The sequence below is a fragment of the Taudactylus pleione genome, unplaced genomic scaffold (genome assembly GCF_031769625.1).
Source record: "Taudactylus pleione unplaced genomic scaffold, aTauple2 ptg000861l, whole genome shotgun sequence".
Taxonomy (NCBI): Eukaryota; Metazoa; Chordata; class Amphibia; order Anura; family Myobatrachidae; genus Taudactylus; species Taudactylus pleione.
In genome coordinates this window covers 375056-398387 of record NW_028285263.1, presented here as the reverse complement: position 1 = coordinate 398387, position 23332 = coordinate 375056, and the positions used below count along the sequence as shown (strand labels likewise).

The 23332-nt window shown below is 48.1% G+C and overlaps 1 protein-coding gene across 2 annotated transcripts in view; it reads left to right on the top strand.

Annotated features, from left to right (window-relative positions):
- Nucleotides 1-23332, top strand: part of ADISSP (adipose secreted signaling protein) — a 69622-nt gene that overhangs the window by 29464 nt on the left and 16826 nt on the right. Inside the window, exons 2-4 of one of the 2 annotated variants that reach the window (XM_088458855.1) lie at nt 8626-8710; nt 12187-12329; nt 20566-20704. In XM_088458855.1, coding sequence (XP_088314981.1) covers nt 8692-8710; nt 12187-12329; nt 20566-20704 — 301 coding nt within the window. In that variant the 5' untranslated portion in view covers nt 8626-8691. The remainder of the gene's footprint in view (nt 1-8625; nt 8711-12186; nt 12330-20565; nt 20705-23332) is intronic. The other variant, XM_088458854.1, reaches the window with a different exon arrangement.

Here is a 23332-nt window from a genome sequence, read left to right as displayed (position 1 = left end):
GAGAGAACAGTAGTGTATGCGCCTGGGTTACACCAGGAGAGAACAGTAGTATACAGTATGTGCCTGGGTTACACCAGGAGAGAACAGTAGTGTATGTGCCTGGGTTACACCAGGAGAGAACAGTAGTATACAGTATGTGCCTGGGTTACACCAGGAGAGAGCAGTAGTGTATGTGCCTGGGTTACACCAGGAGAGAACAGTAGTATATGTGCCTGGGTTACACCAGGAGAGAATAGTAGTGTATGTGCCTGGGTTACACCAGGAGAGGACAGTAGTGTATGTGCCTGGGTTACACCAGGAGAGAACAGTAGTATACAGTATGTGCCTGGGTAACACCAGGAGATAACAGTAGTGTATGTGCCTGGGTAACACCAGGAGATAACAGTAGTGTATGTGCCTGGGTAACACCAGGAGAGAACAGTAGTGTATGTGCCTGGGTAACACCAGGAGAGAATAGTAGTGTATGTGCCTGGGTAACACCAGGAGAGAATAGTAGTGTATGTGCCTGGGTTACACCAGGAGAGAATAGTAGTGTATGTGCCTGGGTTACACCAGGAGAGAACAGTAGTGTATGTGCCTGGGTTACACCAGGAGAGAACAGTAGTATATGCGCCTGGGTTACACCAGGAGAGAACAGTAGTATACAGTATGTGCCTGGGTTACACCAGGAGAGAACAGTAGTGTATGTGCCTGGGTTACACCAGGAGAGAACAGTAGTATACAGTATGTGCCTGGGTTACACCAGGAGAGAACAGTAGTGTATGTGCCTGGGTTACACCAGGAGAGAACAGTAGTATATGTGCCTGGGTTACACCAGGAGAGAATAGTAGTGTATGTGCCTGGGTTACACCAGGAGAGAACAGTAATGTATGTGCCTGGGTTACACCAGGAGAGGACAGTAGTGTATGTGCCTGGGTTACACCAGGAGAGAACAGTAGTGTATGTGCCTGGGTAACACCAGGAGAGAACAGTAGTGTATGTGCCTGGGTTACACCAGGAGAGAACAGTAGTGTATGTGCCTGGGTTACACCAGGAGAGAACAGTAGTGTATGCGCCTGGGTAACACCAGGAGAGAACAGTAGTGTATGTGCCTGGGTAACACCAGGAGAGAACAGTAGTGTATGTGCCTGGGTTACATCAGGAGAGAACAGTAGTGTATGTGCCTGGGTTACACCAGGAGAGAACAGTAGTGTATGCGCCTGGGTTACACCAGGAGAGAACAGTAGTATACAGTATGTGCCTGGGTTACACCAGGAGAGAACAGTAGTATACAGTATGTGCCTGGGTTACACCAGGAGAGAACAGTAGTGTATGTGCCTGGGTTACACCAGGAGAGAACAGTAGTATATGCGCCTGGGTTACACCAGGAGAGAACAGTAGTATACAGTATGTGCCTGGGTTACACCAGGAGAGAACAGTAGTGTATGTGCCTGGGTTACACCAGGAGAGAACAGTAGTATACAGTATGTGCCTGGGTTACACCAGGAGAGAGCAGTAGTGTATGTGCCTGGGTTACACCAGGAGAGAACAGTAGTATATGTGCCTGGGTTACACCAGGAGAGAATAGTAGTGTATGTGCCTGGGTTACACCAGGAGAGAACAGTAATGTATGTGCCTGGGTTACACGAGGAGAAAACAGTAGTGTATGTGCCTGGGTTACACCAGGAGAGGACAGTAGTGTATGTGCCTGGGTAACACCAGGAGATAACAGTAGTGTATGTGCCTGGGTAACACCAGGAGAGAACAGTAGTGTATGTGCCTGGGTAACACCAGGAGAGAACAGTAGTGTATGTGCCTGGGTTACACCAGGAGAGAACAGTAGTGTATGTGCCTGGGTTACACCAGGAGAGAACAGTAGTGTATGCGCCTGGGTAACACCAGGAGAGAACAGTAGTGTATGTGCCTGGGTTACATCAGGAGAGAACAGTAGTGTATGTGCCTGGGTTACACCAGGAGAGAACAGTAGTGTATGCGCCTGGGTTACACCAGGAGAGAACAGTAGTGTATGTGCCTGGGTTACACCAGGAGAGAACAGTAGTATACAGTATGTGCCTGGGTTACACCAGGAGAGAACAGTAGTATATGCACCTGGGTTACACCAGGAGAGAACAGTAGTATACAGTATGTGCCTGGGTTACACCAGGAGAGAACAGTAGTGTATGTGCCTGGGTTACACCAGGAGAGAACAGTAGTATATACGCCTGGGTTACACCAGGAGAGAACAGTAGTATATACACCTGGGTTACACCAGGAGAGAACAGTAGTGTATACGCCTGGGTTACACCAGGAGAGAACAGTAGTGTATGTGCCTGGGTTACACCAGGAGAGAACAGTAGTATAGGTACCTGGGTTACACCAGGAGAGAACAGTAGTATAGGTACCTGGGTTACACCAGGAGAGAACAGTAGTGTATGTGCCTGGGTTACACCAGGAGAGAACAGTAGTGTATGTGCCTGGGTTACACCAGGAGAGAACAGTAATGTATGTGCCTGGGTTACACCAGGAGAGAACAGTAGTATATACACCTGGGTTACACCAGGAGAGAACAGTAGTATATGAGCCTGGGTTACACCTGGAGAGAACAGTAGTATATGTGCCTGGGTTACACTAGGAGAGAACAGTAGTATATACGCCTGGGTTACACCAGGAGAGAACAGTAATGTATGTGCCTGGGTTACACCAGGAGAGAACAGTAGTATATACACCTGGGTTACACCAGGAGAGAACAGTAGTGTATGTGCCTGGGTTACACCAGGAGAGAACAGTAGTGTATGTGCCTGGGTTACACCAGGAGAGAACAGTAGTGTATGCGCCTGGGTAACACCAGGAGAGAACAGTAGTGTATGTGCCTGGGTTACATCAGGAGAGAACAGTAGTGTATGTGCCTGGGTTACACCAGGAGAGAACAGTAGTGTATGCGCCTGGGTTACACCAGGAGAGAACAGTAGTGTATGTGCCTGGGTTACACCAGGAGAGAACAGTAGTATATACGCCTGGGTTACACCAGGAGAGAACAGTAATGTATGTGCCTGGGTTACACCAGGAGAGAACAGTAGTGTATGTGCCTGGGTTACACCAGGAGAGAACAGTAGTGTATGTGCCTGGGTTACACCAGGAGAGAACAGTAGTGTATGTGCCTGGGTTACACCAGGAGAGAACAGTAGTATACAGTATGTGCCTGGGTTACACCAGGAGAGAGCAGTAGTGTATGTGCCTGGGTTACATCAGGAGAGAACAGTAGTGTATGTGCCTGGGTTACACCAGGAGAGAACAGTAGTATACAGTATGTGCCTGGGTTACACCAGGAGAGAGCAGTAGTGTATGTGCCTGGGTTACATCAGGAGAGAACAGTAGTATATACACCTGGGTTACACCAGGAGAGAACAGTAGTATATACACCTGGGTTACACCAGGAGAGAACAGTAGTGTATACGCCTGGGTTACACCAGGAGAGAACAGTAGTGTATGTGCCTGGGTTACACCAGGAGAGAACAGTAGTATAGGTACCTGGGTTACACCAGGAGAGAACAGTAGTATAGGTACCTGGGTTACACCAGGAGAGAACAGTAGTGTATGTGCCTGGGTTACACCAGGAGAGAACAGTAGTGTATGTGCCTGGGTTACACCAGGAGAGAACAGTAATGTATGTGCCTGGGTTACACCAGGAGAGAACAGTAGTATATACACCTGGGTTACACCAGGAGAGAACAGTAGTATATGAGCCTGGGTTACACCTGGAGAGAACAGTAGTATATGTGCCTGGGTTACACTAGGAGAGAACAGTAGTATATACGCCTGGGTTACACTAGGAGAGAACAGTAGTGTATGTGCCTTTACAGATCATGTAAAAAATTGACAAATTGTGAGTTTCTACTCTTGATCACGATGCCGATGCGTGTCCCCGCTCGTCGTACATCGCATCTGCAGATCTGCCGTGCTGTAGGGCAGATTAGCCAATCTGGAATACAATGCACTGGCTGCAAGATAGATCTTATGTCAGATTGGACATTTTTAACTCCAAATCGTGACCAAGACTGCCTGGGGAGCTGCCTGGGGAGAGTTCAGGGGAAATCGTGTACATCGGCTGATTGGGAGCGAGTCGGTATGTGCGTGGGCACCTTAAGAGCGAAGAAAAGACCACAGTGAGAAGTGTGGTTACATCAGGACCGTGAGTGCCTTCACATGAAGCATGCATAAATGTTGCACATATCTTTTCTGCTCTGATACATTGTGACAGAGACTATTAACCGCTGTGCGGTCTTTACTAAATTAGGAGTGGCTGAAACATTAAAACAGCCTATGCTCCGGATAAGTAAGAACTAAGCCCTGATCTAAGGGGGTTTTCACACATCTTTATGTGAATGGAATTGGACACAAGCAGTCCTTACTTATAACCAAGAACGTGTTACTTATTACAGGCAAAAAGGATATATACCGTGCTATATCAACAGCATTCCCTTGGAACTATATGAGATGTAATAATTATCATGTTTTATGGACTATTCAAGAGAAGCGTCTTTTAATAGTATATTTGGTATTGTGCATATGTTAAGCCATTGCAACATTAAGTACTGATGTACTGTTAACCACTCGTTTATTTTTAGGTATTTGGATGTATTTTTAAGGGTCGTACTGTGCAACATTAGTCCTTTATTCATATGTTGCTTTATGTGCATTGATTGATATTCCACATCCCCTTTAGTCCCATATTGGTTCATCACATCATTTTTTCATTGTATTAGGTTTTTAGTATCATTGCTCTTTATTACCCATTCATTTTAATTTCAACATTCTATTTTTATGTTGTTTCTATTAAACATTTGTTATTAGCGCCTGTCATTGTGTCTAACACAGCCTTGATGACTGACCTGGCAAGCAGCTGCCCTGTGCTCTGATTAAGCGGCCAGCGCTGTCGCCATAGAGGGTATGTTGCTTCTATCTATGACCACAAATGTTGGCTTTCATTTATTGTGGAGACAGATGAAAATATCGATGACGTGTAGGTGACATTCCTCCACCCAGCTGGTCCATCACCATCTTTTTTCATGCCAAGGGAAGCCGGATGTTTTTTGAGTTCCTATGGTAGGTTCTGTGCGAGGTGAATCCGCTATCTCCGGCAGGTGCAATGTGCGCCCTTTCTGAAAAGGAAATACTAAATTAAATGAAGCCTTTAGCCAGTTCCTAACCATCCAGTATTACCATCCACCCAGAGCAGCAGCAAATGGTAATGATCTGTAGTAAGCTTTCTTACAGTATGTGAGACCTAAAATTATCACAAGTCTCTTAAATATTTTAGTATTATCATACTGTGGGGCCTATTCATTAAACCTAAAAATTCTCTAGAGATAATTAGGTTTAGAACTCTCATGGAGTTCTAGCTAATTATAGGTGGGATTCATCATTCCACCTCTCCATAAGTATCTATTCCGGTACCTGTCATTTTTGCGATGACAGCTTTTCGGGAAATAGATACTTTTCCTGCCTACACTACCTTATCGCATCTGGAAACAGTGCTGCGCATGCGCTGTTACATCTGTAAAACCAGCACATGCGCAGCACTGCCTACAGAGGCGTTAAGTATGTGTACCCTCCCTCCGCTCACCTACCCCCCCCCCCCCCGACTTACCTGTCCGCGCAGCAGCCTCCGGCTCCGTCCTGCTGGTCTGTCATGTGGTTTCCCAGCAGACCACATGACAGATTAGAAAAAAAAAAAAGAAAAACTTTTTTTTTTCTTTTTCTAAACTTTCTTGTGCTCTGCTGGGGAGCACACATGACCGACCAGCCTCCGGAGCCTGAGGACGGAGCAGAGCGCCGGATGGACTCGTCGGGGGACCTGCACACGCGGATACAGGTAAGTCGATTCTGCTATTCGCCACCTCACAGTGGCGAATAGTAACTGCATCAAATTCCGAAAATTGATAATTTTCGGAATTTGATGAATACCACAATTTCCACATCCCCATACTAATGTATGGGGAGTGTGGAAATTAACGCAGGGGAACTTAGCAAGGAGAGATCTGTGATATCTCCTGTGCTAAGTGGCTACATGAATACCAAAATAACGTTATTTAAGGAAAATGTCCTTAAAAACGTTATTTTAGTGTTGATGAATAGGCCCCTGTGTCTGTACATAATATACATCAAAGGGATTGTTTAAGGAGATAGATTTAAAAGTAATGAACAGGCCTAGATAGTTCTCATTTTCATTATTTTAACTAACAGTCCAAAGTGAAACCTGTAGCAGATGATCCCATCATGATCACAAAATAAAACTTTGGGGATTTATTAAGAGTATGAACAGATTTATTATTTATTTATTTGTTTAAATATTTGAATAAACGGCTTTTTGAGAATCTAAATTTTTATTTTGAAAATGTACAATTTTTCTGTTTAATTTATACATACTACTGTGATATCATATGAAAGATCATTACATGAGGTTTAAAATGAAAACTTGAACTACTCGATCTCAATTAGGTGAGCTGCAAAAGCAATTTAATAAACTGTTAATAGCAAACTTTTTTTTCATTAAAACATTGCACCTCTAAAGGCAACTTCAAAACCAGTGTACTTATCAGGCTAAGATTTTGAATTTATCTTCATACCCAATGCATCAATTCATATGCCAAATATTTAATTACAATCAGAAATGGTCAGGTTGAAACCCTGTGTCTATTTGGTGTGGAAAAACCCTTACCCCAGTATCTCTGCCCACTTTCCCCTACTGTACCATCCCACCCCTTTCCCAATCCCACTTACCCAGTATCTCTGCCCACTTTCCCCTACTGTACCATCCCACCCCTTTCCCAATCCCACTTACCCAGTATCTCTGCCCACTTTTCCCTACTGTACCAACCCACCCCTTTCCCAATCCCATTTACTCAGTATCTCCGCCCACTTTCCCCTACTGTACCATCCCTCCCCTTCCCCCAATCCCACTTACCAAGTATCTCCGCCCACTTTCCCCTACTGTACCATCCCATCCCAATCCCATTTACCCAGTATCTCCGCCCACTTTCCCCTACTGTACCATCCCATCCCAATCCCACTTACCCAGTATCTCCGCCCACTTTCCCCTACTGTACCATCCCACCCCTTTCCCAATCCCACTTACCAAGTATCTCCGCCCACTTTCCCCTACTGTACCATCCCTTCCCAATCCCATTTACCCAGTATCTCCGCCCACTTTCCCCTACTGTACCATCCCACCCCTTTCCCAATCCCACTTACCCAGTATCTCCGCCCACTTTCCCCTACTGTACCATCCCTTCCCAATCCCACTTACCCAGTATCTCCGCCCACTTTCCCCTACTGTACCATCCCTCCCCTTCCCCAATCCCACTTACCCAGTATCTCTGCCCACTTTCCTCTACTACACTTTTTTTCTCTGTACTTCCACACCCTCCAACTATACCGTTTTAGCCTGTACAGTACTATATCTATATTATATTATAATATATATATATATATATATATATATGGGCTGTACCGTTTTGTATCGGGCGGGTACAATCTCCTGACTTCTTTAGCAGCGCTGCTGGCACACAGGACTCCCGCAGCGCTGCTGAGTGACTGACTGGTGGCTCCGTGCTTCTCTGCAGTCTGCACTGATGCTGTCATAATGACATCACGCTAGCGCCAGTGTACAGATGGGCAAGGCAGTGTACAGTACCCGAGGACACTCCTTTATCGATGGCCACACCCCTGTACTGTTTTTTTTTTTTTTTTAACTGAGAAATGCTGGAGGATACGTACTCAAACCCCCCCGGCTGCACCAGGTATATTTTTAAAAGTAAACTTTTATGACACACAAATATATGTGCACCCATATTATTGTACCCTAATTTTACTGCAGCATTTATTTATCTAAAAAAAATTGATAATTTTACCACTATTACACAAAACTGCATATAATAGCCATTTGACACAATTTAAGAACCCAAAAGACTTTTATTAGATCCACTAGTACACTTCTAAAGTGATTTCCTATGTCCGTTAGCCTTTTCGAGGGTACAGACAGATTTCCCCCAAATCTGCTGTACTTTTCACAGGTTACACAATGGACCGTTTTCAGGCGAATGCTGCGTAGTTTCTTTTGTAGTCTGTTCGGGTGGAAAACGGAAGCGAGCTTAGACAAGACGCAAACATTTTGCACCAAAAGCTCTGAGGTATGCGCAAAGTTCAGACGTTAAAGCGAAAAGTTATCTGTCTAATTGTAGAAGACCCTTAGTTGGGTACAGATTAGCTGGCTTTGACGATATGACGGCCCGATCCGTCGGATCGGGAGAAATATTGTCTAAAGTGTACCCAGTGTTAGGGTGGTGTAATCATGAAGCAGCTGTGACTGGTAACCACAGGAAGGAGATGTAGATAAAGACCAGTTATATATGTACATCATGTAACGGCTGTGGCTGTTGTGGTTTATGTGCTGGAAGGGCGGCTTCTCTCTCTGAATGAGGAGCTGACCCCCCCGATGCCCTGCTGGGTGAGAAGATATAATGTGACACTTATAGTATAGGGAAGTGTGTTCTGCATGGAGGGAATCCTCACTATATTGGGGGCAGATGGGTCTCCTTGTACCAGAGTTGGTTCCCTGGGTCTCACTGTGCGTTCTGTGTTGTGAAGGGCTCTGCGCAGACCAGGATGGGCGACCATTTCTGACGGAGGAGAAGACTCTGGCTGGTGCGATAAATGGCTGCGGCTAAGAAAGGTAAAATCCTATTCTCTGTCAGGTGTTATATATGTGTGTGATGTAATAAACAGTAACCAGTGAGTATATTTCTCATATCAGCCCTTTGAGACAATGGGCTCTATTCAGAGGCGGCCATACGGTCTACGACCGCACGGTCGCCTCGATGTTTGTCTAGTGCGCATGTGCACGAGGGAGCCGGCTCCCTCGTGCGTGAGACCCGCTACGACCGACAGCACCGGTCGTAGCGGGTCTCTTTCCAAAGGGGGCGAGCTGTCGATGTTGATTGACAGCTCGCCCCGTTTGGAAGGCGGGCCGGGGGGGTGGCAGCCCAAATGGAGGCGTTCCCATGGGAACGCCTACCGTTTGGGGGAGGCCCCACTGACATCACTAGTGATGTCAGTGGAGAGCTTCCGGCTCAGACAGAGCCAGAAGCTCTCCGGGGCTTACGACAAGTCAGACCCTACCCTAGGGTCTCGTCGTAAGCCCCGATGGTCTCTGACCATCGCGACCATCACCCGAGCGGTCGTTAGAGCTGTGGGTGTTAACCCACAGCCTAACGACCGCAACAGAGGCGGGCGGTCAGGATGCAAGTGGCCGCCCAGTTTCTGAGTGACCGCTTGCATCCTCCGACCGCCTCTGAATGAGGCCCAATGTTTCAGCCAAAGAGGCATACAGAGGGTGACAAGTGCTGAGATAGATCTTTCTCGCTCTGTGCGCGCAGCATCCATTGCACTCGTCCATTTGATACATGAACGCAACTGTTGTCTGTGCCTTTACTGAGCACTTCATATTTGTATTATCTAGCACAATTAAAACCAGTCCACGTTTTGTCCAAAAAAAATAACCCTCTAGGACCCTCCTATCTTACATTACTTACACTGGCACACGTGCCCTTGCCCAGGATGCCAGTCTGTTGTCAGCCAAAGTATAGTCTCCATGCGCCTGCTTGTTATTTTGCCAGGAGACTTTTCATACTACAGATGTGTCCACATACATCTATTCTCGGTGCGCTACAAGTTGCGCCAGACAATGCGGGAGCTCCGTGTAACTTGGAGAACAGATGGCACAAGCAGCTTCTGCTGAGTAAAATGATATGCAGCATGCCTATGTTCTGTGTGCATGTGTTAGTGTTGCTGCCGCTGACACTGTAACTCAGCGTTTCGCATGCACCCGCTCACAGACAATGGGCATGCTGCATATCATTTTACTCAGCAGAAGCGGCTTCTGCTATCTGTTCGCAATGCTTTGCAAATAAGACGCACTTGAAGGCAAAAAGTCACACAATACGCCCGGCGCAACCGAGTCACGGCACAGCATGGCGCGACTAGAATGGCTGTTTAACGCGCAAGTCAGCTAGATGTATAAGGATCCACCTGTATACTACTACACACGCCAGAATCTGTGTGCTGTGCATTATTGTTTATATAATCCTCTTCTGATCAGCGTCTGCACATTTACAATGTATCTGTATTTTCCCCCCGAGAAGCAGTAATGTGTTCCAGTTCTAGCCTCTGTTTATATGTCCCGTGTGGTCTGCACGCTGCCTTGCGCACCAATGTTCTGCGTCCCGTTCCTGCAGGCTCTGCCTTTTAGTGACCACGATTACGTTAGTCACTTAGGCGGTGGCTATGCGAGCAGACAATAACCTAATTATCTTCAGCCTCTGTAATGTGAGCGTGGCGAGACCCCCGAGGAGGCGTCTGACCTTACACACTAAACCACAGCTAAAGAGTGCAGAGACCTGGGCACCTGCTGTAATGTGCGGCGAACGCTGCGGCTCACACTGGCTTCACATCAGCTGGCAGCATGACTGAGCCTTGGACCGGTCTAACCAGTCTGCCTCTATCTCTGTGTTATCATTTTAGGCTTGTACTCTCTCCCTTGTGCACGTCTTCAGGTAGGTGACATTACAAGTCCCCCAAGCGTGGCATGCCTGCAGCGTGTGTGATGTATGTTCTGGACTAAATGACATCTATGCCTGTTGCTGACCTATGTACGCGTAATAAAGTAACAGTATGGGAGCGGCACCCGTCGGCGTAACAGTATGGGAGCGGCACCCGTCGGCGTAACAGTATGGGAGCGGCACCCGTCGGCGTAACAGTATGGGAGCGGCACCCGTCGGCGTAACAGTATGGGAGCTGCACCCGCCGGTGTAACAGTATGGGAGCGGCACCCACCGGCGTAACAGTATGGAAGCCGCAATCGCCGGCGTAACAGTATGGGAGCAGCACCCGCCGGTGTAACAGTATGGGAGCAGCACTTGCTCAGTCTGTGTAGCCAGTCACAGTCCTGTCTTCACCTGATGTGATCGGCAATGTATACTGATTAAAGGTCTTGGTTGGTTTATTCCCCTGTTTTATATTTGGAATCACAATCCAAGCAGATATTTTAGGAAGGGGTGTACTAAGAAAGATCTACACCTGCTATAATGCCGTGTAGTGTTCCTACGTCAGCCAACGGAGATCCTAGCCTCTCCACGCCCCCCTCAACTGCGGCCACACGTCTCCGTTTTGGGAAACTGAGGCAGTCTGTCTGCTCCCCACCCAGAAACTGCAATCACTGACAGTGTGCCGCCTGACTGTGTGCGGGATCCCAGATCCGTGCTGCACATGTGCAGTACAGGTCAGGCGCACGCGAAGATTCCTGATCGGGAATTTGTGTGATCCCTGTCACTGCATCCCGCAGCTGAATCACCCCCTGAAATCACTGCAGACCAATATTGAAGACCATGTCTAGCAGGGCTGCCATCGGGGGGGGTAATGCCGGGACTGGAGTCCCATTCCTGGACAGAAGGGTGCCCGCCCGTAGTGACACTGTGTGGCTGTGATCAATCTCACCTGCTGTTTGTAATCTCCATATGCTAAGCTTTGCCAGGATTGTGGAATGATTATGCTGTCTGCCACAGTCTGAATGTATCAAGTGCTGAGCTGCTCATGAGCCTGCCAGAGTGTGACTCTGTATGAAGCTAGCACCTCAGCCCCAGAACCTGTGTAATTTAAGTGTCCTGGATTTCTGGGATTTTGTGACAGTGTGTGACCCTGACTAAATACAAGCCAAGGACAAACACCGATGCACGCACGCACTCACTCACTCTCTCACACGCTTTCTCGCTTATTATATACAGTCAGGTGCATAAATATTGGGACAGTGACAGAATTTTCATATTTGGCCTCTATTCACCACCACAATGGCTTTGAAATGAATTAAACAAGATGTGCTTTACCTGCAGACTTTCAGATTTAATTTGAGGGTAATTACATCCAAATCAGGTGAACGGTGTAGGAATCTACAGTGCTATAGCTCCTTCCGGTGTATGATCGGTAATGGTGCCAATGAGGGGTAGTAGTCTGTGATGTACTGGCAGACAGTGGGGAGCGTTAGGCTGCCATTACACCACCATGAGATACCAGATTCCCATTCGGTTCCTGGTCTCTCTATCGTGCACATTGTCACATTATTCCCCTCCTTTGTAACTTGTCGTTTTTCCTCTGCAGGTACAAAGCCGAAAGTGGCCGGCGTCCGATTCGCTGCTGGCTTCCCCGAGGAGGGCGCTCACAGCCATGTGCACTTTGATGAGAAGCTACATGACTCGGTGGTTATGGTCTCTCAGGAAGAAGATGGACTATTTTTAGTGAAGGTAAATGCATTAGTGTGGTTATTGAGAGAAATGGAATATTGTAGTGTCCAGTCTGCAGAGTATTAACCCTCAATAATGATCTCTGTGTGCTGGGCCTCCGCCATAGTCAGGGAGAAGGTGCTGGGTGTGTGATGTATAGATTAGCTGGCCTTCCTCCATAACCCCTCAGCCAGGGAGAAGGTGCTGGGTGTGTGATGTATAGATTAGCTGGCCTTCCTCCATAACCCATCAGCCAGGGAGAAGGTGCTGGGTGTGTGATGTATAGATTAGCTGGCTTCCTCCATAACCCCTCAGCCAGGGAGAAGGCGCTGGGTGTGCGATGTATAGATTAGCTGGGCTGGCTTCCGCCATAACCCCTCAGCCAGGGAGAAGGTGCTGGGTGTGCGATGTATAGATTAGCTGGGCTGGCTCCATAACCCATCAGCCAGGGAGAAGGTGCTGGGTGTCCGATGTATAGATTAGCTGGCCTTCCTCCATAACCCCTCAGCCAGGGAGAAGGTGCTGGGTGTGTGATGTATAGATTAGGTGGGCTGGCTCCATAACCCCTCAGCCAGGGAGAAGGTGCTGGGTGTGCGATGTATAGATTAGGTGGGCTGGCTCCATAACCCCTCAGCCAGGGAGAAGGTGCTGGGTGTGTGATGTATAGATTAGCTGGCCTTCCACCATAACCCCTCAGCCAGGGAGAAGGTGCTGGGTGTGTGATGTATAGATTAGCTGGCTTCCTCCATAACCCCTCAGCCAGGGAGAAGGCGCTGGGTGTGCGATGTATAGATTAGCTGGGCTGGCTTCCGCCATAACCCCTCAGCCAGGGAGAAGGTGCTGGGTGTGCGATGTATAGATTAGCTGGGCTGGCTCCATAACCCCTCAGCCAGGGAGAAGGTGCTGGGTGTGTGATGTATAGATTAGCTGGGCTGGCCTTCCTCCATAACCCCTCAGCCAGGGAGAAGGTGCTGGGTGTGTGATGTATAGATTAGCTTGGCTGGCCTTCCTCCATAACCCCTCAGCCAGGGAGAAGGTGCTGGGTGTCCGATGTATAGATTAGCTGGCCTTCCTCCATAACCCCTCAGCCAGGGAGAAGGTGCTGGGTGTGTGATGTTTAGATTAGCTGGCCTTCCTCCATAACCCCTCAGCCAGGGAGAAGGTGCTGGGTGTGTGATGTATAGATTAGCTGGTCTTCCTCCATAACCCCTCAGCCAGGGAGAAGGTGCTGGGTGTGTGATGTTTAGATTAGCTGGCCTTCCACCATAACCCCTCAGCCAGGGAGAAGGTGCTGGGTGTGTGATGTATAGATTAGCTGGCCTTCCACCATAACCCCTCAGCCAGGGAGAAGGTGCTGGGTGTGTGATGTATAGATTAGCTGGCTTCCTCCATAACCCCTCAGCCAGGGAGAAGGTGCTGGGTGTGTGATGTATAGATTAGCTGGCCTTCCTCCATAACCCCTCAGCCAGGGAGAAGGTGCTGGGTGTGTGATGTATAGATTAGCTGGCTTCCTCCATAACCCCTCAGCCAGGGAGAAGGTGCTGGGTGTGTGATGTATAGATTAGCTGGCCTTCCTCCATAACCCCTCAGCCAGGGAGAAGGTGCTGGGTGTGTGATGTATAGATTAGCTGGGCTGGCTTCCTCCATAACCCCTCAGCCAGGGAGAAGGTGCTGGGTGTGTGATGTTTAGATTAGCTGGCCTTCCTCCATAACCCCTCAGCCAGGGAGAAGGTGCTGGGTGTGTGATGTTTAGATTAGCTGGCCTTCCACCATAACCCCTCAGCCAGGGAGAAGGTGCTGGGTGTGTGATGTATAGATTAGCTGGCCTTCCACCATAACCCCTCAGCCAGGGAGAAGGTGCTGGGTGTGTGATGTATAGATTAGCTGGCTTCCTCCATAACCCCTCAGCCAGGGAGAAGGTGCTGGGTGTGTGATGTATAGATTAGCTGGCCTTCCTCCATAACCCCTCAGCCAGGGAGAAGGTGCTGGGTGTGTGATGTATAGATTAGCTGGCTTCCTCCATAACCCCTCAGCCAGGGAGAAGGTGCTGGGTGTGTGATGTATAGATTAGCTGGCCTTCCTCCATAACCCCTCAGCCAGGGAGAAGGTGCTGGGTGTGTGATGTATAGATTAGCTGGGCTGGCTTCCTCCATAACCCCTCAGCCAGGGAGAAGGTGCTGGGTGTGTGATGTTTAGATTAGCTGGCCTTCCTCCATAACCCCTCAGCCAGGGAGAAGGTGCTGGGTGTGTGATGTATAGATTAGCTGGGCTGGCTTCCTCCATAACCCCTCAGCCAGGGAGAAGGTGCTGGGTGTGTGATGTATAGATTAGCTGGCCTTCCACCATAAACCCTCAGCCAGGGAGAAGGTGCTGGGTGTGTGATGTATAGATTAGCTGGGCTCGCTTCCTCCATAACCCCTCAGCCAGGGAGAAGGTGCTGGGTGTGTGATGTTTAGATTAGCTGTCCTTCCTCCATAACCCCTCAGCCAGGGAGAAGGTGCTGGGTGTGTGATGTATAGATTAGCTGGCCTTCCTCCATAACCCCTCAGCCAGGGAGAAGGTGCTGGGTGTGTGATGTATAGATTAGCTGGCCTTCCTCCATAACCCCTCAGCCAGGGAGAAGGTGCTGGGTGTGTGATGTATAGATTAGCTGGGCTGGCTTCCACCATAACCCCTCAGCCAGGGAGAAGGTGCTGGGTGTGATGTATAGATTACGGAGGAGTTAGGTTGCATTTGCATGAATATTGGGGCAGCCCACGAATGGCTGTCAGCTCTTGCTGCGTCAGATGTCGCTAGCTCTTCATGAATAGATGGGAATAATGTTCTGTGGGCATCCCAAGTAAACTATTGGAGAAAATTCAACCCTGAACAGATGCTGCTGCTCCTGGACATGTTTGTTCTGTAGTGTGGCATGGGTGCCTGTATAGTTGCCCCCATCCGGCGGTATATGTTACGCCTGTGTGGAATATTTGTTGTCCTCGCAGACACCTTGCACCATTTAGTTCTTGTACTTCTGCTTGTCTCCCGTATTAATTTCCTGTAAAGGGCACATTTTATGTTGCGTGTGATGTCCTGTGCGCTCTGTAGTTGCTATGGCCACAGAGAGGAGACGGCTGAACCTTGATTTTGATAACTAGAAAACACTTTCTACTTCTAAGCTCCCACATGAAGTCTGACATCTCTACATGTTAGGGGTTTTTTCTTATTTTTTTTGTTAGCCGCAGATAATTTAGTCTCCCTTGTAGTGGGCAAAGCAAATCTCCAGCATTGTGTAACAGGATACAATGGGCTGAGGCAGCGTGCGCACTACGCCAGCTCGTGTGACTTATCTTGCGTAATTTCACACTGTGATTGATCAGACTGTGAATGCTCACCTACGTCTATGCAGATCCGCACAGATCAGTCTGACGATGGGAGCGGGTATACGTGTAGGAAGGGGATTCCGCAGCAAGCCCAGCTCATCTAGACCAGCAATTGTGCTGCCAACGCTGCACGATACAGTATATCTGTGTCTGTGTTGGCAGGTCTATGTATGTAGGGTGGAATATGGGAGCAGGCTCATGGTGGGATGAGGGTGATATATGGGGGAGAGTGGTGGATAGAATATGGGAGCAGGCTCATGGTGGGATGAGGGTGGTATATGGGGGAGAGTTGTGGATAGAATATAGGAGCAGGCTCATGTTGGGATGAGGGTGGTATATGGGGGAGAGTGGTGGATAGAATATAGGAGCAGGTACATGGTGGGATGAGGGTGGTATATGGGGGAGAGTGGTGGATAGAATATGGGAGCAGGCTTATGGTGGGATGAGGGTGCTATATGGGGGAGTGGTGGATAGAATATGGGAGCAGGCTCATGGTGGGATGAGGGTGGTATATGGGGGAGAGTGGTGGATAGAATATGGGAGCAGGTACATGGTGGGATGAGGGTGGTATATGGGGGAGAGTGGTGGATAGAATATGGGAGCAGGTGCATGGTGGGATGAGGGTGGTATATGGGGGAGAGTGGTGGATAGAATATGGGAGCAGGCTTATGGTGGGATGAGGGTGCTATATGGGGGAGTGGTGGATAGAATATGGGAGCAGGCTCATGGTGGGATGAGGGTGGTATATGGGGGAGAGTGGTGGATAAGAATATGGGAGCAGGTACATGGGGGGATGAGGGTGGTATATGGGGGAGAGTGGTGGATAGAATATGGGAGCAGGCTCATGGTGGGATGAGGGTGGTATATGGGGGAGAGAGGTGGATAGAATATGGGAGCAGGCTCATGTTGGGATGAGGGTGGTATATGGGAGCAGGCTCATGGTGGGATGAGGGTGGTATATGGGGGAGAGTGGTGGATAGAATATGGGAGCAGGCTTATGGTGGGATGATGGTGGTATATGGGGGAGAGTGGTGGATAGAATATGGGAGCAGGCTTATGGTGGGATGAGGGTGCTATATGGGGGAGTGGTGGATAGAATATGGGAGCAGGCTCATGGTGGGATGAGGGTGGTATATGAGGGAGAGTGGTGGATAGAATATGGGAGCAGGTACATGGGGGGATGAGGGTGGTATATGGGGGAGAGTGGTGGATAAGAATATGGGAGCAGGTACATGGGGGGATGAGGGTGGTATATGGGGGAGAGTGGTGGATAGAATATGGGAGCAGGCTCATGGTGGGATGAGGGTGGTATATGGGGGAGAGAGGTGGATAGAATATGGGAGCAGGCTCATGTTGGGATGAGGGTGGTATATGGGAGCAGGCTCATGGTGGGATGAGGGTGGTATATGGGGGAGAGTGGTGGATAGAATATGGGAGCAGGCTTATGGTGGGATGATGGTGGTATATGGGGAAAGTGGTGGATAGAATATGGGAGCAGGCTCATGGTGGGATGAGGCTGGGATTTGGGGGAGAGTGGTGGATAGAATATAGGAGCAGGCTCTGGTGGGATGAGGGTGGTATATGGGGGAGAGTGGTGGATAGAATATGGGAGCAGGCTTATGGTGGGATGATGGTGGTATATGGGGGAGAGTGGTGGATAGAATATGGGAGCAGGCTCATGGTGGGATGAGGGTGGTATATGGGGGAGAGTGGTGGATAGAATATGGGAGCAGGCTCATGGGGGGGTTGAGAGGTGTATATGGGGGAAGGGGGTTGGATGGATTATGGTTTCAGGCGCATACTGAGATAAGTGTTATATAGGGGTGGGGGTGGTGTATGGGCAGGGGGGGGGGGTTGCAGATATATGCCATGTCTTCTCTTGTCCTAAATTTCTTTAGCAGGAAATATTATTCTGTGACAAGCAGGGACATTAGTCAGCACTGTGCATTAAGGGGCTCATGGCACAAATTACAATGACCTAAAACGAAGGTTAATGATGCACGTTAGTCACATTATACATGATACAACCACTATATTTAGACCACAGCCGCCAAAGGACCCCCCACATCGGAATCGGCCTCACTGAGAGGCCCAGCACTGGTGCGCTGATGCTGGAAGTGTTGGATGGGGACCAGGAGGTCCATTAGTGTAGTATTGGAGCTGAGCTCACCTGGAAGGAATCCTCTCCTCTCTGCCTGCTGTAATGATCTCTTGTACTGGAAGGATGAGTGACTGGTGCTCTACATTATACATTGGGGCTACTGCGGCAAGGAGCCGGCAATCCATTGTGATCAGCGAAGTTAAGGCTCCAGCGCAGGTGACAGTGGTTGGTGTTGCTGGCTGGCAGCTCTAGAGCCTTGAGTTTAATGCTGGCCAGGGTGCTATCTACGTGCAGTTTGTATGTACAATGTCACGTGGTTGTCCTCACACAGCTGGCGTAATTGTTCATGCTAAGCTGCCCCTAATACGTGTGTCACTGTAATAGGGATGTGGATGAATAAACTGTCTGTGCAGCGCTATGGTATATGGTAGTGCTGCATAGGGGGAGAATAGACCCTATTAGGAGGAGCCTTCCCTGTGAGGAACGTAGAGTGCGTCCGCTCCGAGGCTGCGTCAGAACATCCTTATATCACCTATATAATACAGCATGGCTTCTGCTGGGTGATATTGTGTTAGTTGCACTCAGGAACCTTATAAGGGTCCTTCTGACTAACTTATCCAGCTAATGTAATGCACTCACATTGTCTGACGGCTCTGGGGAATGAGGACATTGCTCTCTGTGTATCCCCTGCTTTTAGCTGGACATTTGTAAATGATAATGTCTTGGCCTGGCTTGCACTGATGCGTAGACATACATGGACCTGCCGAGCAGTGTTGTATACTGTGCCCCTACAAGTCTATAGCTGCATACACACAACGATTTTATGAACGATTTACGATTTTTGCATATTCCCTTAATGAAAATCGTTCAGTTGACAAGTCTTGTATTGGTAAACACTTGTATTGGTTTATATCCCTGGAACTCTCCCTGAATATTTATTATTATTAATTATCCTTATATGGCGCCACAAGGGTTCCGCAGCGCCTTACAAAGTACAGAAACAAATGAGCACACAAGACAACAGTTAATAGTACAGACAATGCAGGACAAGTACATGATTTATAAACAATGCTGTATAACGCCTAAATAATTCATCCTCTTCTCCTCGCGCTGTATATGGCAGCGCAGGTTTACACGCTGGTCACTCTCCGTGTGCTCTAAGCCACCTCCCTGTCATTGCCCAGGAACTCCCACATTTTCCATACTCTTCTGTGCATTCTTCTGACAGTAGAAAACAATTGCTCCACTACTTAGGCAGTGCGTCCACCGATGGATCCGTCCCTTAGTGATGCAGGGCAGAGAAGCAATCAGATGTATAAAGGTGATGGGCCGTGATCTCTGTAGCCACGCCGGATTATATTGTGTAACCTGCATGATGGGGGGAGAGGGGGTATTGGTCAGTGCATGGCGTGGCCTTCTGATTATACTGTGTGACCTGCCTGATGGGGGAGAGGGGGTATTGGTCAGTGCATGGCGTGGCCTCCTGATTATACCGTGTGACCTGCCTGATGGGGGAGAGGGGGTATTGGTCAGTGCATGGCGTGGCCTTCTGATTATACCGTGTGACCTGCCTGATATGGGGGGGGGGGGGGGTGGTATTGGTCAGTGCATGGCGTGGCCTCCTGATTATACTGTGTGACCTGACCTGCCTGATGGGGGGGAGTATTGGTCAGTGCATGGCGTGGCCTCCTGATTATACTGTGTGACCTGCCTGATGGGGGAGAGACGGTATTGGTCAGTGCATGGCGTGGCCTCCTGATTATACTGTGTGACCTGCCTGATGGGGGGGGGGGGTGTATTGGTCAGTGCATGGTGTGGCCTCCTGATTATACTGTGTGACCTGCCTGATGGGGGAGAGGGGGTATTGGTCAGTGCATGGCGTGGCCTCCTGATTATACTGTGTGACCTGCCTGATGGGGGAGAGGGGGTATTGGTCAGTGCATGGCGTGGTTTCCTGATTATACTGTGTGACCTGCCTGATGGGGGAGAGGGGGAATTGGTCAGTGCATGGCGTGGCCTCCTGATTATACTGTGTGACCTGCCTGATGGGTGAGAGGGGGAATTGGTCAGTGCATGGCGTGGCCTCCTGATTGTTGTGGCACTTTAATGTTTCCCAATATTATTTTTATGTATTACTATTTATTTAGTTTTTTTGATCAGGAATAAGGATGTTATAAGACCTGTGTAAACACTGCAGGTATTCATGTAGGTGCAGCTCAGGATCGTTCAGTCTCTGATCTATCTCTGACTTATGGGGCTCGTACATCTGCGTCTTTTCTTTCACCCCCTGATTTAACAATTCTTCCATTGCACCAATATGCGCCCATACATTGCCGATATGTACCAGCGATTTACACCTCATTTTCACCAAAGAACGGATCTGCCTATTGTGAAAGGCTCGTCTTACTAGTAACGGTCTGTAATATGGCTGATCGGTACCATACACTGGTAATCTACAGCCCCGATTGGTCCACGAAACATGTTGGACCACTTAATTCAAAGATTTTGGTCACTTTCTTTTTGGTGGGATTTGGCAATCTGAACCCCATACATTGGTCTTTTTTTTTTTTTTTTTTGCCCTACACAACTGCAAAACGCAGAATTGCCCCAATTGTTTGCTGTATAGGCCCAATTTACTCTGCAATAAAGACTTATTGGGAGTAGTATACATAGTGTGTTCTGTCTGGAGCCTCTCCTCTAGGGGGCGCTGCGTGTCTGTTGCGCTGTAATGTTCATTCTCTGTCATCCTAATAAAGACACAATGCAGCCATTTATCACCATTCTGTATTTACAGGTCGGGTTCCTGAAGATCTTGCACAAGTATGAAATTTCCTTTACTTTGCCTTCAATGCAGCGACTTGGAAAGAACATTTCCGTGGTTCCTCTGCCTAACCTGAACCTTAGAACAACCAAGATCACGGCACTGCCAGAAGGTGAGGCTGGCCTCCTTTTGCAGCGTTCATGTGACCACAACCAAACAGTGCGTTCACCTTCTGACACCCTCCTGTCTCACTGTGGCTGGGGACTCTGCCCGTTGTGTGCTGCTGTACGGGATGTGACTGCCGGTAGAAAGTGATTCCTCGGGAAACTTGTCAGATGGGCGCCCTCTTGCTGTGGGCATCTCACAGCTTGGTGATAGGGAATGGGCTGTGTAAGCTGTGCTATGTTAAATTGTTTTGTTTTTTTTTTCATCTGTTTCGAGCTCTGGCAACAACCCCATCAGTCTGGCATCGCCTGGCCTAAGTGCTGGACCTCCCGGGGTAAGGCAGGATGCGAGGATCCTCGTAGGGCAGGCCAGATAAATATATATAAGCAGAAGTATATGAGCAGCTTCTGGTGATAATTTATTACTTGGATTTGTGTCCTCCTGCATCCAATAATCATTTAACCATATGGATCACATTAATCCCTCACCCTATGTAGAGCCAATGCAGGGCGCGCCAAGGCGGTCTACCAAATCTGTCTCCGTCCTGTTGTGCTGGGCAGTTGTTTAGTAACTAATTTCATCTTCTGAATGAGTTACCATCTACTCCAGGCTGGGAGACTCTGTGTCTCTGTGTCGACTACAAGTCCCTGACTCTTAATGTTTGGAGGAATTGTGGTGTTTGTTCCTGATGGGATTGTGACACACAGAACTGAAGGTGCATGGGTCTGTTTTCCCACATCTGGCTGCCGGCATTGCAGGAATGCAGTGATATGCTAGGCTGCCTTCCCTACAACTGTAATATTCCCCCCGGGGGAGCTCCCGATAACCTTTCCTGATCTGCACTGATCCCTACTCCCAGGTTCCTGCTATGTCCCCCAGGGGGAGCTCCAGACCATTCCTGATCTGTACTGATCCCTACTCCCAGGTTCCCGCTATATCCTGCAGAGGGAGCTCCAGATAACCATTCCTGGTCTGTACTGATCCCTACTCCCAGGTTACTGCTATGTCCCCCAGGCGGAGCTTGGGGGTACCCATTCCTGATACGCACTGATCCCTACTCAATGTAAAAGGGCATGTTACCGCCTGCTTGTCTTGTCTGCATGGGACATAACAACCGTAAAATAATTTGGTGCAATTTTGGCAAGAAATGAAATAAAACACGATCTCCCAACACCAGACTTTTTTCTTTTTTTTTAATATATATATATATAATTATTTACGTCAGGGGCCACTATCCTCCACTTCCAGTCCTCCAAAAATGTTACTGTCCATTCAAGTTGAGGATTCTACCACCGACCTAACATTTACTTGTTTCCTGGTAAATGAGAGGGAAGAAGGCAACATGGGGCCGCTGGTTGTGTGGGGGGCCGCTGGTTGTGTGGGGGGCAGCTGTACTTGGGGCATTAAGAACAGGCCCCGAGGTGGTAAAAGCCAGGGATAAGACCTCTATAGTGGGATGATCAGTACAATAGGGTCTTCTATATTGCTGGACAAGTGGCTCAGGGGTTCACTCTGGGATCATGTGTTCATTTCCCACCTGGGCCCTATGTGTGTGGAGTAATGTGTGATATAATGTATGCTGCGAGTCATTACATGTGAGTGGAGTAATGTGTGATATAATGTATGCTGGGAGTCATTACATGTGACTGGAGTAATTGTGATATAATGTATGCTGGGAGTGGAGTACTGTGTGATATAATGTATGCTGGGAGTCATTACATGTGAATGGAGTAATGTGTGATAAAATGTATGCTGGGAGTAATTACATGTGAGTGGAGTAATTGTGATATAATGTATGCTAGGAGTCATTACATGTGACTGGAGTAATGTGTGATATAGTGTATGCTGGGAGTCATTACATGTGTGTGGAGTACTGTGTGATATAATGTATGCTGGGAGTCATTACATGTGAATGGAGTAATGTGTGATATAATGTATGCTGGGAGTCATTACATGTGTGTGGAGTAATGTGTGATATAATGTATGCTGGGAGTCATTACATGTGTGTGGAGTAATGTGTGATATAATGTATGCTGGGAGTCATTACATGTGTGTGGAGTAATGTGTGATATAATGTATGCTGGGAGTCATTACATGTGAATGGAGTACTGTGTGATATAATGTATGCTGGGAGTCATTACATGTGAGTGGAGTAATGTGTGATATAATGTATGCTGCGAGTCATTACATGTGAGTGGAGTAATGTGTGATATAATGTATGCTGGGAGTGGAGTAATGTGTGATATAATGTATGCTGGGAGTCATTACATGTGAATGGAGTACTGTGTGATATAATGTATGCTGGGAGTCATTACATGTGAATGGAGTACTGTGTGATATAATGTATGCTGGGAGTCATTACATGTGACTGGAGTAATGTGTGATATAATGTATGCTGGGAGTCATTACATGTGACTGGAGTAATGTGTGATATAATGTATGCTGGGAGTCATTACATGTGACTGGAGTAATGTGTGATATAATGTATGCTGGGAGTCATTACATGTGACTGGAGTAATGTGTGATATAATGTATGCTGGGAGTCATTACATGTGAGTGGAGTAATGTGTGATATAATGTATGCTGGGAGTCAGTACGTGTGAATGGAGTACTGTGTGATATAATGTGTGCTGGG